The sequence below is a fragment of the Tachypleus tridentatus genome, chromosome 9 (assembly GCF_004210375.1).
Source record: "Tachypleus tridentatus isolate NWPU-2018 chromosome 9, ASM421037v1, whole genome shotgun sequence".
In the NCBI taxonomy this organism is placed as follows: Eukaryota; Metazoa; Arthropoda; class Merostomata; order Xiphosura; family Limulidae; genus Tachypleus; species Tachypleus tridentatus.
Window position 1 is genome coordinate 145,916,126 of NC_134833.1, and position 14,362 is coordinate 145,930,487.

Consider the following 14,362-nt stretch of genomic DNA (forward strand, 5'->3'; position numbering starts at 1 on the left):
GTATCGATTCGGTAACACTTATATTGGCGGAACGAAACACAACGTAATCTCTCACTACACCTGTATGAATCGACAATGAACATTAACAACTTTAATACACTGTGTAATGAGAACAACATTAATAAAATATAAAATAAGTTTTGATTATTCGTAAATTAAACGTTATTTAAATCAAAACACAGGTGCCATCCTAAATAATTTTTAACTTGGAACGAAATGCTCGTGTAGTATTTCATAAAATAGAGAAGCTTCGAGTAGTCAAGACGTTGAAAAACAGATAAATAAACAAAAACAATCCACTCAAAGGCTGTGTCTTTGGGTTTTCATTCAAAATGTATTTCTCTCTCTTTACAACAAATGTTAATACTCCACTTTGTTTATTTCCAAAATTGTGGTATGTTGCCGTAGATGCGACACATAGGCGGCATCTTTAACACCCATACAATTGGTTTGTTTGGATTTTTTCATTAATTTCTCACAAAGCTACAACAGAGCTATCTGCGTTAGCTGTCCCTAATTTAGCAGTGTATAACTAGAGTGAAGGCAGCTAATCATCACCACCCACCGCCAACATTTTGGCTACTATTTTATCAACGAATAGTGAGATTAACCGGCTGAAAGGGCGAACATGTATGGTGTGACAACTGTTCGAATTCGCGACCCTCAAATCACGATTTGAGCGCCCAAATCACTTGGCCATGGCAGGCGTATAATTGGTTTACGAAGAACTGAAATGTTATCTAACAATGTAATGCAACTAAGAGTACATTCACGGCTATATGAAAAAAAACAAAAACTATTCAATTATAAGTATCCATATACTGAAATGGTTAAACATCATAGAAACAAAAGACATGACATTTTAAAGAAACAAACCATGTTCTCTGTGAAAGCAAAAGAACCTTCAGGACACTTACAAGCTTCAACACACACCTCAACCAAATCATTAATAATGTTCTCTTCAATAAAGTGATCACCATGAGTACATAGCAGAAGCTTCTAACCGAAAACAAAAAAAACACCTTGTATAAAAGTTGGGCATGTCTCCTGATACTGCTAATAATATAATAAACAAGACTTTGAAATTGACTGACGCTAACAAGCCAAACGTTCACAAGAGTCTGGCCATACCTTAAAATCAGTGACTCTTTAAATGGTAAATAATGACTGAAGTAACTTGAACCACAGTAATAGCGATCTACACGTCATCTCTTTAATTATCTAATGCAACATTAATGGATTTGTGAAACGTTTGATTCAGATGTTAGTCTCAGTAGATAGAACACAAACACAACCATCAGAATGAACCATTATCATGGTTAGTACCTTAAATACTTTGTTTAATCTTCTATTATGATAGTTAGTACCCTAAGTACTTAGTTTAAACTTCCCTTATAATGGTTACTAGCTTACGTTCTTAGTTTAAACTTCCATTATCATGGTTAGTATTTTAAATACTTAGTTTAAACTTCGATCATCATTGTTAGTACCTTAAATACCTTGTTTAATCTTCCATTATCATAGTTAGTACCCTAAGTACTTAGTTTAAACTTCCATTATCATGGTTAGTAGCTTAAGTTCCTAGTTTAAACTTCCAATATCATGGTTAATAGCTTAAGTACTTAGTTTAAACTTCGATCATCATGGTTAGTTCTTAAATACTTTGTTTAATCTTCCATTATCATAGTTAGTACCCTAAGTACTTAGTTTAAACTTCCATTATAATGGTAAATAGATTACTGTTCTAGTTTAAACTTTCATTGTCATGGTTAGCAGCGTAAGTACTTAGTTTAAACTTCCATTGTCATGGTTAATAGCTTAAGTTCCTGGTTTAAACTTCTATTATCATGGTAACTAGCCTAAATACATAAACTTCCATTATCAAGAATAATAGCCTAAATACTTAGTTTAAATTTTTTAATTGATACACTTAGAAAAAATAATGTTATATAATTCGGTGTTTACCGAGGATTAGGTGACTGGCTTAATAGAGGGCAGCACTCTCCTATGGATTTTCTGTCTAACCTTTTCACTATGTCACGTCCCTTGTTCTTTGATGCTTGCAGTAAGCTTAGAAAGTGTAATTTTACAATAGTAATACACAATGTTTTTTCAGACGTCATGTAATAAAATCTGTTAATAAAAGCATTAAAAATTTTCTGGTACATAAACAATTCTGATTTTCGTTAACTGAAAAATAAAAGCCAATCTTAAAGTCTCCTCCTTTGATTTATTTTTACATTTTTCTTTCTTGTTGAAATTGTTTAATATTAGCGCCCCTCTATAATAAATATATTCTTCTTTTTGGAAGGAGATATAAATTGTCCTAGTTCAACATATGGGCCAGCTGGTGCAGAAATGGAGTATGTGATGGATGGATGTCAGCAGATTCACATGAGGTCTTCAGGTAATATTTCGCTGAATCTCTTAATTTGTGTAATTTTTATAAAGTATAATTTGTCTTCTCAAAGTAAGTAGGAGGTGAACCAATTTAGTATAATTTCGTTCAAAAACGTATCGTGATGGTTTATTATGTCTCTTCCTTTTGGATTTTCCTTTCAGCAGGGGTAGCTGTTATTCCCTGCATGGATTGGCCTGTAGCTTTCAACTTTATCAATTGACCTGCTGCTGTTCATTCATATCTTCTTTAATCTCATCCATCTAATGCTTTACTGGAATTCTCTGTTATCTGTTACCTCTTGCTTTTTTTTCCTCTCCTCTTCATATGATCAGTTCACTTCATCCTCACTTCTCTTATTCTCTATTCCACAGACTCGTACCATTTTTTATTTTTATCTTCTCTTTCATTGACACTCCCGACAACCATCTCAGCATTCTTATTTCTGATCTGATCAACAGGCCTTCGTTTTTCTTTTTCGTGGTCCATGTCTCATCTACGAAGAAGGGTCTAGGTCTGTTCAAGGTCTTTGGCTATCAGTTCCTTGGTAACCTTTAGGTACAGATGACTGTTACTGCTTTCCTCCCTTTCAACAATCCTGTCTGGATTCTATCTTTCACAGCTTTCTCACTTATTCTTTCACTTCAGATTGTATTTCCCAAGTTTCGGAATTGTTTTATCTGTCCCATTAACTTCCTTTTACATCTATGATTTTACCATTCTTCTGGCTGCTTCTTCCACTATCCATGACTTCCATATTTTTGGCATTTGATTTCCAAACTTTTCTGTTACATTTTAACTTGTATTTGTAGTTCATCTCTCTTTCAGCTGTATGGACAAGGTCATAGACAATTATTAGCTTCAATAATAGAAAACTAATAGCTGGTCTTTGGTGTAGCCTAACATTTACTTTAAACTTGCCTGCTTCTCCATATACTATCTTCATGGTTGTTTAACCACATCATAATTAGCCTTCGTTATTCTGCTTAGCTTTTCTGGAACGTTTTTTCTTAAGGATGCACCTGGATGCATATTCTCGCAGCACCCATCATACACTTTCTCCAAATCTTCAAATGCATGGGATAACTCATTATTTCTTTTAACGTACTTCTCCTGCAACTGTCGCGGAATGAAGGTTACATCTGTTGTTTCTTTCCCAGACCAAAACATAAATTATATTGCATAAAGTTTTATTACTTTCACTGTTCTTTTGTCCACTTTTGGTTATCTTTGTAGTTGTAGATGGGTATCAGTAGACTCTCTCTCTGTAGTAAGATAGTAATTGATTCACTCTATAGGTAGATACCAATAGGCTCACTCTGTTGGTGGATATCAATAGATTCTCTCTGTAGATGGGTATCAATAGGCCCACTCTGTAGATAAATACCAATAGGTTCACTCTGTTGGTAGACACCAACAGGTTCAATTTGTTGGTGAATACCAATAGATTCTCTCTCTAGGTGTGTGCCAATAGACTCTACCTATGGATGATATCAGTTAGTGTGGACCATATGTGTTTCCGTGTGTTAATTTTTAGCAAACAATTGCACTGTTTTTGAGAGTATATTAACTCAACAAAAACGATTTTGCAATTTTAAAACTTTATGAAAATTTTATGTTATTCAAGAATGGTTGTTAAAATGTCAAATCGTTTAGATTATTTTGTAGGGTAAAGGAAACATATATTCACAGCAAAGGATCTGTATCGTTCTCATATTTATCAGTAATCATAATATCATGGTTTTGTTGGTGTTGTCTCATATTTGTGCAGTTGAGGTTTGTGATATTCTCTAAAGAATGATCAACACCGACTGCGTGGAATGTTACCGAGTTCCTGTTGACAGTACAATTTCCAATCTTAAATTCCTTGTGTATGTCTTGATGAGTTTTCTGAAAGTTTTTCACCTCTGCGAGGTGCATCAGCTTTGCATAGTTTTGTTTATCATGAGTAAAGAGTACTTGAAATACTCGCAAAATTCGTCAAGGGAAAGGAAATTAGGTTCCCATTGACCATCTTATGTGGCACACATGAAGGCATATATCAGCAACACCATTTTCATGTAGTGGTGCAAAAACTTGAAGAGTGGACCTTTTGGTTCTTTCACTTCCTCAAGGTGTCTTTTGATTAAGGTCAATACCAATCTTTGTTATTCATTTACAATGTCCTTACGGATTTCTTGGCTTTGAGTCTTTGGCAGAATTAACGCAAAGTTTATTGATATCAGGATACTCCGTGAAGAACTCTTCTGCACATAGATCAAGCAGTGCTTGTACTGTTGTCATATGTCCTTTAGAGTTCTCTTCAGGTGTTTATGTGGATTATCTGTGTGGTTCTGATAGGACCATAGATATTTGCTTCAATCCTGGCATCATACAGTTCACTCTCTTCTGTGGTATTTTCTACTCCCCTTAAAGCGCCTATCACTGTATGAATTTCTCCTTGTCTTAACAACCATTTTCCATTGCAATCATAAGGAATCATTTCCAGCTGTTTGGTATACTCATACAAAACTATGAGTAACGTAATTACGGTTTCCATTTTTGGTCTAACAGCCATCCAGTTCATTTGCTCTGTCTGTTTCAAGACTATTAGCAAAGTTTGCCACTTGTGGTCTGGAGCTATGACGAGAGGAGGGTCAGCAACTTCTGTGATATGTTTTTTTCAGAAGAAAGTAAAGAGTTGTAAGCTGCCATTACGGAAATGGGTTGCTTATGGATCATTCTGGCTAGCAGGAACCCTGCATTTGTGATACTTTGAACTGCATTGTTATATTTGACATTGATAAAGGTTTGAACCTGTTTTTGTATCACATACCACAGCTGCTCTTAGCATTGTACATGCAAGCGGCTAGGAAATACCTTGTGTATAGAATGCATAGGTTATAGATTTTCCTAACCCTAGTTCAAAGCAGCAGGCAGAATTTTGGTAACTGCTTTTTTGGTGCATCAAATGAAACTAATTTTGGTACTGTCTTTGAGAGATCTTTCAGCAAGAGATCTCTGACCTTTCTGTATAGTCTCAAATAATGGTTGTTTCTTATGTTTCCAACAGACATCTCACACTGGTACAATGCCCTTTTCTCATCTTGTGTGTCTTCACTGAAGTCGCTATTATCTATAGCAGAACCAACAAAATCTCCCTTTGGCATTGTTGAAGGTAGATGTACTTTATGTGACTGAGTGGCTTTTATCATTTCCAAACTCATGATACGACTGTAATCTACAAACACGCGAAGGTAATGCATAACATCGATAAACTTTTTTCCATCTGGTAACATGATGTATGATTACACCAACAGCAAGTTGCTGAGGCCATTCTAATTCACTGTCTTTATGTTATTTACATATGTTTAACATATTCATGTCTTTATGGTCTTTATGTTTAATCTACTGCTCTGTGTTTTTATGGTATTTACATACGTATAATCACTGCTCTGCTTTTTCATGGTATTTACACACGTCTAATCACTGCTCTGCTTTTTCATGGTATTTACACGTGTTTAATCTACTCCTGTGTTTTTCTGGTATTTACATATGATTAATCTGCTCCTGTGTTTTTATGGTATTTACACGTGTTCAATCCACGGCTCTTTGTTCTTATGGTATTTACATATATTTACTCTACTCCTGTGTTTTTATGGTATTTACACGTGTTCAATCCACGGCTCTTTGTTCTTATGGTATTTACATGTGTTTAATTCACATCTGTGTTTTTATGGTATTTACACATGTTTAATCCACATCTGTGTTTTTATTGTATTTACATGTGTTTAATTCACATCTGTGTTTTATGGTACTTACATGTGTTTAATCTACTCCTGTGTTTTTATGGTATTTACACATGTTTAATCCACATCTGTGTTTTTATTGTATTTACATGTGTTTAATTCACATCTGTGTTTTATGATACTTACATGTGTTTAATTCACATCTGTGTTTTTATTGTACTTACATGTGTTTAATTCACATCTGTGTTTTATGATACTTACATGTGTTTACTCCACATCTGTGTTTTTATTGTACTTACATGTGTTTAATTCACATCTGTGTTTTATGGTATTTACACGTGTTTAATCCACTGCTTTGTGTTTTTATGGTATTTACACGTGTTTAATCCACTGCTTTGTGTTTTTATGGTATTTACATATGTTTAATCCACTGCTCTGTGTTTTTATGGTATTTACATATGTTTAATCTACTCCTGTGTTTTTATGGTATTTACACATGTTTAATCTACTCCTCTGTTTTTATGGTATTTACATATGTTTAATCCACATCTGTGCTTTTATTGTATTTACATGTGTTTAATCTACACTTGTGTTTTTATCATATTTACATATGTTTAATCCACTTCTGTGTTTTTAATGCTATTTAAATATGCTAAATACTCTCCTGTGTTTGTAATGCTATTTACACATCTTAAATACTCTTCTGTGTTTGTAATGTTATTTTCATGTGTTTAATCCACTATTATGTGTGTTCTAGGTATCCAAAATATGTCTTGTACAGATTCCTCCTCTGATCATAAAGTGGGAACTTCTGTTCATACTGAGTCCATACTGCGAGCAAGTTATCCACACCAGGTCATGCTACTATCAGGACAACCACACTCGATGATAATGGAACAGCCATATGATTTTCCGAGACAACAAATTGTGGATTCCCATGCGACTTAAATGTTGTGTTTGTCTGGAGGTCTATTTTTGGAAAAGTGAACAGTAAGATGTGTATCATGATGTGACAGATAAAGTACAATAAAATGGATATTTTACTCACAGCAAAGGCAGTTTTCAAGGTTCTGTGTAGCATGTTGACAGAGGCAGAAGTTTTTTAACACCATTTTCATAGTTTCTTGCAAGTTTATAAGGAAGTCATGAAAGAAATAAGTGCTGTGTTGAAATTTGACATGGCAGAGATATTTCGCACTCTTCCAATATATTTCTTTAATTACATAAGTGTTTGATCTCAGTGATCGAAAATTATCAGTGTATGTAAGTTTATGGCTTAAGTGTTACTACAGTCTTAACAGGTTACATTTGCAGCTAAGGTGTTACATTGTTTTAATAGCTTACATTTAGATCTTAGGTTACACCTCAAGTGTTATCAACATGTAAACAGAGAAGGTCTTCAGGTCAGTTTTAAAATCTGTGAAAATGTTTGGATTGACAAAATAGATTTCAATTAAAACAATTTGAGCTTAAATATTGTGATCAGTGTTCAAAGACATGTTCATACAACGTGAAGGTTTCATTTTGATCATTAAAATATATGAATTATTTCTTATGTATATCTTACTTATTTCTCAAATAAAATATTTTCATTGATTCACCTAAGTAATATCTTCACTGGATACTATTGTAATATCCTTTTAATGGAATTCCTTTAGTCAGTGGATACTTTTGTAATATTTTCGTAATGACACTTCTTTAGTGACTAGATATTACTCTAATATTCTTATAATGCAGTTCGTTTAGACACTTGATACTATTAAAATCTCCTTATAATGGAGATCCTTTAGACACTGGATGCACACACAGAATTATGGCAGATATTTAGGAATAAGATTAATATTTCTAATATTAATCCCCCTTGGGTGCTTGCTCGAAGAATAAATAGTCCTCCTTCAACCCCACACATGGAAGGAATTGGGAAAAAGAATCATGACTGAATGATTAGATATTAGGGTCAAGGTTTAATGAGTATAATTTTATCGACGTAAATGCTAATCTGGGAGGCATGGAAGATGTGAAAGAGAAAGCGAAGTATAATCGGGAGATGAAAATGTGACAATTGACGAAGATGGGATTCGAACCCACGCGTCCATCGCCTTAACCACTTGGTCACCTGATCATGCTATATACTACTCTAATATCCTTATATTGGAGCCCCTTTATTCAACTGGATACACACACACAATTATCGCAGGTATTTAGGAATAAGATTAATATTTCTAACAAAACATTAATCCCTTTAGGTGCTCGAAGAATAAACAGTTTCCTTCAACCCCGCTTATGGAAGGAATTGGGAAAAAGAATCATGACTGAATGATTAGTTATTCAGGTCAAGGTTTAATGAGTATAATTTAAATCCCACAAATGCTAGTCTGGGAGGCGTGGGAGATGAGAAAGAGAATGCGAAATGTAATCAGGAGATGAAAAATTTAATATTCGACGATGATGGGATTCGAACTCACACGGGCAGAACCTAGTAGATTAGTTTTTTTTTCTCTCTTTATTCATCCCACCTCAAAGAAGGGGTATAATCATAAATACATGAAATAAAACACCAGTTAAATAATTAGCATATGGAGAGAAAACATTGCAAGATACCACCTTGTTAAAAAATTACAACAAAAGGTATAAAATGAATTAGAAAATATAAAAGAAGTAATAGTTAGCGGTAAGTATCTAAATCAAATTACACGAAAAATATTAATAAAACAAAGAAAACAATGGAACACTTGTGATAAAAAAGAAAACTTGTAGAAAAGAATACACTTCATCAGGTATCTTTGTTACCAAGCTACCATTATAGTGATACAGTAAATGAAACACTAGTTAAGTAATTAGCATATGGAAAAGAAAAAAAACATTGCAAGATACCATGCTAAAAAATTACAACAACAGGTGTAAAATGTGTTAAAATATAAAAGAAGTGATAATTAACTGTAAGTTTTAAATCAAAATACTCCAAAAACCTTAATAGAACAAAGAAAAGAATGAAACACTGTGATAAAAAGAAAGAAAACTCAACTGTAGAAAAGAACACATTTTATCTTAACAAAGCATATAACAGGTATCCGTGTACTCCCTTTGTAACCAACCTACCCTTATAGTGATACAATGAATAAAAGACTTATTGAGTCATAGATTAGTAGTCCATCACCGTAACCAGTCGGCCACCTCGTCATGTTCAATACTACTCTAATATCCATATAATGGATCTCCTTTAGACACTGGATACTTTTGTAATTTCCCGATAATGGAGCTTCTTTAGACACTAGATACTATTGTAATGTCTTTATAATGGAATTATTTTAGTCACTGGATACTATTGTAATCTCCTTATAATGAAGCTCTTTTAGACACTGAATACTATTGTAATCGCCTTATAATGGAGCTCCTTTAGACACTGAATACTATTGTAATCGCCTTATAATGGAGCTCCTTTAGTCACTGGATACTATTGTAATATCCTTATAATGAAGTTCTTTTATTCATTTGACACTTTAAATATTATTGAAGTGGTTTTTGTATCAAAATGTGTAAAACCAGTAATACAGGTCTTTTGTATATATTAACGATAACAGAAAAGTGAATTTAGAAAAAGGTACAGTTTATAAAGTGGAACAAATAATGCATGTAATGCTTTTAGCTAAAAAAAGTTTCACGTAAATATAACAATATTAATATAAATAGATCTTCATTCAGACGGTTTGTCAACTGCAGATTTTAATATACGTGAGGAGTATGTTATCAATATGTTTTTAACTACACACTTTCTTAACGCAGACGAAGCCTATGATTATGATAAAAAATTTAATAGGACAATTAAAAAAACAACTAAGGTTCATATTTTCCGATAGTTTCCAACTTATTCACAATGTAATGTATTCTAAACACTAGGCCTACTTTTGGTAAATATATGACTCCGGGTTTTGAATGATAAAGCTGTTTTATATGAAGTTATTTTTAATTCGTTTGCTTTTGATGAGACCTTAAAACAATTTTAATGAACGATTACGTCACATTCACTTCAGACAGTGGTTCTCAAACTTTCACACTCACGATACCTTAACCATCTCATCGTGATTTGTTCAAAATCTCTGCTGCCACCTACAATATATTTTATATTCTTAATTATTCTTGCTTTAGTAAAACTAGTGGCACACAATCTGGAAACTACTGACCCAGAACATTTTCTAGTACTCTCGGTTTAGGCAAATTCAAAATGTGAATGTACATTCACATAATTGACAATGTTATTTCAGTGTACCAGATGCAGCCTTTCGTACAGCGGGGACAGTTAAATTTACCAACTGTATTTGATGACTATAATGCAGAAATAGGATCCTTTTATCCAAAGAATAACATTTATAATTACATTTGTGAATATAAAGGATCTTTTAAGTTCTAAGAAATGAATTTATTTGAAGAATTTAAGTAAACTTGATAATATTAATATATAAAACATTATTGTAATATTGGATAATGACGAATAATTAAGAAAAGGTGAGACATTGTTTAAATGATTCAAATATATTTACTACACTTTGATCTTTGTGATACAAGATAACCCAGACTAATTATCAAACTGAGAAACGATAATATTCTATATGATAAACAACATTAGATCAACAGGTACGAGGACATTACAAAAGAAGCGTACCAGGACTGTTTCAACAAGTGGAAACACCGTTGGGATAAGTGTGTGCGTTGGGGAGGAGAGTACTTTGAAGGGGTTCCAGACCTGTAGCTTCTAAATAAAGTACATTTTGTTTTATGACATCAGTCCGCGTATTTTTTGAACAGCCCTCGTAGTTGTGCAGGAGATATGTTTATAATCTTCTCAAAATTCTTTAAAATAATGACGAGTGTTCACTGCGACATCTAGTTTCTTGTATTATAACTTTTAACTTTAGTTTGCATTATTGTTCGGAAACCTTTATTCATAATAAACACGCCCTGAAACACAACTCTGAATTTTCTAGTGAAATACAATAAAGGAAAGTCAACGACAACTCAATGAATCAGCTTTAGTGCTGAGTCGTTGTTTACAAATATATCGTTAAAAGAAACTATAGAGTTAAGACGAATTTGATTTTTTAACAACCATGGAATCGTTATTTTTGAAGTTGATGAATCTTGCTACAAGCGAGTCTCATTTCCTCTTTAACGTAGTGTTACCAGTAGCACTGGTAACTCGTTCTCAAGATTAAACTACAACGAACAGTTTAATATTTATTTAAATATTAACATACACTTACATGTTGCTTTGTACGTTAATGTTCAGACTTAAGAAACGTAATTTGTGAAAACCGACATATGTTTTTGAAACAATGTTACGGTAACATGTATCATATTTTAACTTAAAATCTTTGCAAAAACCAAACTCTATATACACTATACAATTTAAACTTACTAGTCTGACAAAACATCAAACAAATTTATTATTAATGAACAACACCTGAAAGAAGTTAACAATTGTCGTAAAATAACTTTAAGTTATTAATCAAGATATATCGTTACGTGGACTTTGAAATTGTTACAGTATCATGAATTATATTTTAATTACACCATTTTACAGACAGGTCATCAATTATATAAATATAATCAGTTAATTACAAATCAACATTCTATGACGTACGTACATGTAACTTACTTCATAAATTGCCTCCCGCTAGAACAGCAGTAAGTCTACGGATTTACATCGCTAAAATCAGGGGTTCAATTTCCCTCTGTGGATTCAGCAGATAGTCTGATATGGCTTTGTGATAATAAAATATACAAACACTTCATAAATTAAAATACAATCTCAGATCTAAGTACACACGTATTAAAACATCTGTTAGCTAGACTTTAACATATATTAATATACTACTTATGAAGACATCTTATATTATAAAATAGTGACTTACAGTGGAGTGTCATAACACCTGTGATATATATATATCTGTTACATACCTTATTGATCACCATAAGTAAAGCATAAGGGTATTCTACAAAGCTTTTTTATTTTAGAAACTATACAAAACATATTATGTACTTGATAACTATACAAAACATATTATGTACTTGATATCTGTAAATAAAGTGACTGTTCACTGTCGTTTTGAACCTTGACCCTTATATTATCATTCCATTACAGCTTAAAGCTGACATGTTTTACCATATGTTATCTTTAATATATGTAAATACGTTCCGGTAAAGTGTCAGTCACTCAAACATTGGTGAATATTTAAATGTTTAATTATATGACGACATAAATTAAACAAATCTCTATAGATAACAATAAACAGGATACTTATTTACTAGGAATACTTGAACAGGATGGTTAAGGGTAAAACTGTTCCTAATGCTTTTACCTTTGTTTATTATTCACATGACCACTGCTTGAGAAAAACAAGTACTGTATTCGTTTCAACAAAACGGGCAGATAAATCAGAAATTCTGTTTCCATATCTTTTAAGTTTCTTATGATAAAAGACAAAATTGTATCTTTTATTTTCCATTTTATAAACCCATCAAGTTTATTGTATGTCATTACAGAATAAACTGTGCAAACAAAACAAGTTGTGTGTCTACTATTCGTTAACTCTGACAAATGAAAAACAGATTAACTGAACTTAACAGTAACTAAAACAGAAATATCTATTCATGCACTTCACATAACGGTACAGAAAGCAAAATGTACATTATCATTGTTTGACGGTACATATTCATGCACCTCACATAATGGTACAGAAAGCCAAATGTACATTATCATTGTTTGACGGTACATATTCATGCACCTCACATAACGATAGAGAAAGCAAAATGTACATTATCATTGTTTGACGGTACATTAGAAATTATTTTATATTAACTACTTTCTGTTTTTGATCTAAAGCTCCAACATTTGTCACTGATGTATACCTCACTAAGATCTATACGTAGTTTAACTTCTTGAACTTGTAGTTGTTTAGACAACGGATTTAAGGAAATAGATTTAAGGCATTCATGCTAGGCTTGAAATAATAACATTACTGTTTAAACTATGTAACTATTGTATAGGAGGTATGGAGTGTTGTTTTAATTGGTTGCTCATTTTGCTAACATCCAGGTTTTAAAATACAGTTAAAGTATTTATAAAGGTTGTAGTTTGAAGAGTTATAAGAAGATATAACTGGTTAGCAGGTTATTAAGTTATTATATACTTTTGTAAACCATAGATTGTTGGTGTTCGACGTTGGTTTGTTTGTCAAAACGTTATAAAGTGTAAAGATAATAGCTTTTTTCTTTTAATATTATTTTGACTAGTTTTATCAATTGTTTGTTGTGTATCGGGTTAAGGTCAGTGTTTGACTCAGTAAACACTGACGTATCATTCATTATATTTACCATTAAGGAATCATACTGTTTGGATGGTAAAATTACTATTAACTTTCCATTATCAGCTCTTTGTATGACATTGTCTTTATTGTTTCTAAGATATTTTTGGCTTTTTCTTTCTACTGATTTTAAATTTTATTTTTGTTTGGTATTTTTGAAGTTTTTTTCACTAAATTAATCTAAGTTTCTGAACTGGCCTGGTTTCGTAGAGAAGTTGCTCATTAAATTGTTTTGGAATGTTGAATATTTCTAACGACTCTTCGATGTCCTGAGATGATTCTTGTGGTCTTTGACTTGGGATTGGTTGACGTTGATTGGATTTGCGACCTGATTCTATCGTTACTTTCCTCCAGTCTGGTTTGTTTTTTGTTTTTTTTAAATCGGGCCTGGCATGGCCAAGCGCGTAAGGCGTGCGACTCGTAATCCGAGGGTCGCGGGTTCGCGCCCGCTAAACATGCTCGCCCTCCCAGCCGTGGGGGCGTATATGTGACGGTCAATCCCACTATTCGTTGGTAAAAGAGTAGCCCAAGAGTTGGCGGTGGGTGGTGATGACTAGCTGCCTTTCCTCTAGTCTTACACTGCAAAATTAGGGACGGCTAGCACAGATAGCCCTCGAGTAGCTTTGTGCGAAATTCCAAAAACAAACAGGTTTTTAAATCTAACACTTAGATACTAAGAGGTGTTAAGACCTTTATTTAGGGCTATGTTTTGATGTTCACGAGGTTGATTATATTGTTCTTTACAGTTCCGTCTTCCTGACTAAGAGATGAAGTTCTTTTAGTTTTCTGTCTAACTTTTGATTCATAATTAAGCCTTTATAACAGGTGCTTTTATATATTAATGGTGAGAGTAAGCTGTGGGTAGTTACTGTAAA

The 14,362-nt window shown here is 32.9% G+C and overlaps 1 protein-coding gene across 2 annotated transcripts in view; it reads left to right on the forward strand.

Annotated features, from left to right (window-relative positions):
* The window catches only part of LOC143226605 (homeobox protein Meis1-like), a 97,386-nt gene extending 89,663 nt beyond the window's left edge, over positions 1-7,723 (forward strand). For both annotated transcript variants that reach the window (XM_076457801.1, XM_076457802.1), the window contains 2 exons: positions 2,312-2,407; positions 6,884-7,723. In XM_076457801.1, the coding sequence (XP_076313916.1) occupies positions 2,312-2,407; positions 6,884-7,074 (287 nt within the window). In that variant the 3' untranslated portion in view covers positions 7,075-7,723. The remainder of the gene's footprint in view (positions 1-2,311; positions 2,408-6,883) is intronic.
* The last annotated feature ends 6,639 nt before the right edge of the window (positions 7,724-14,362 follow it).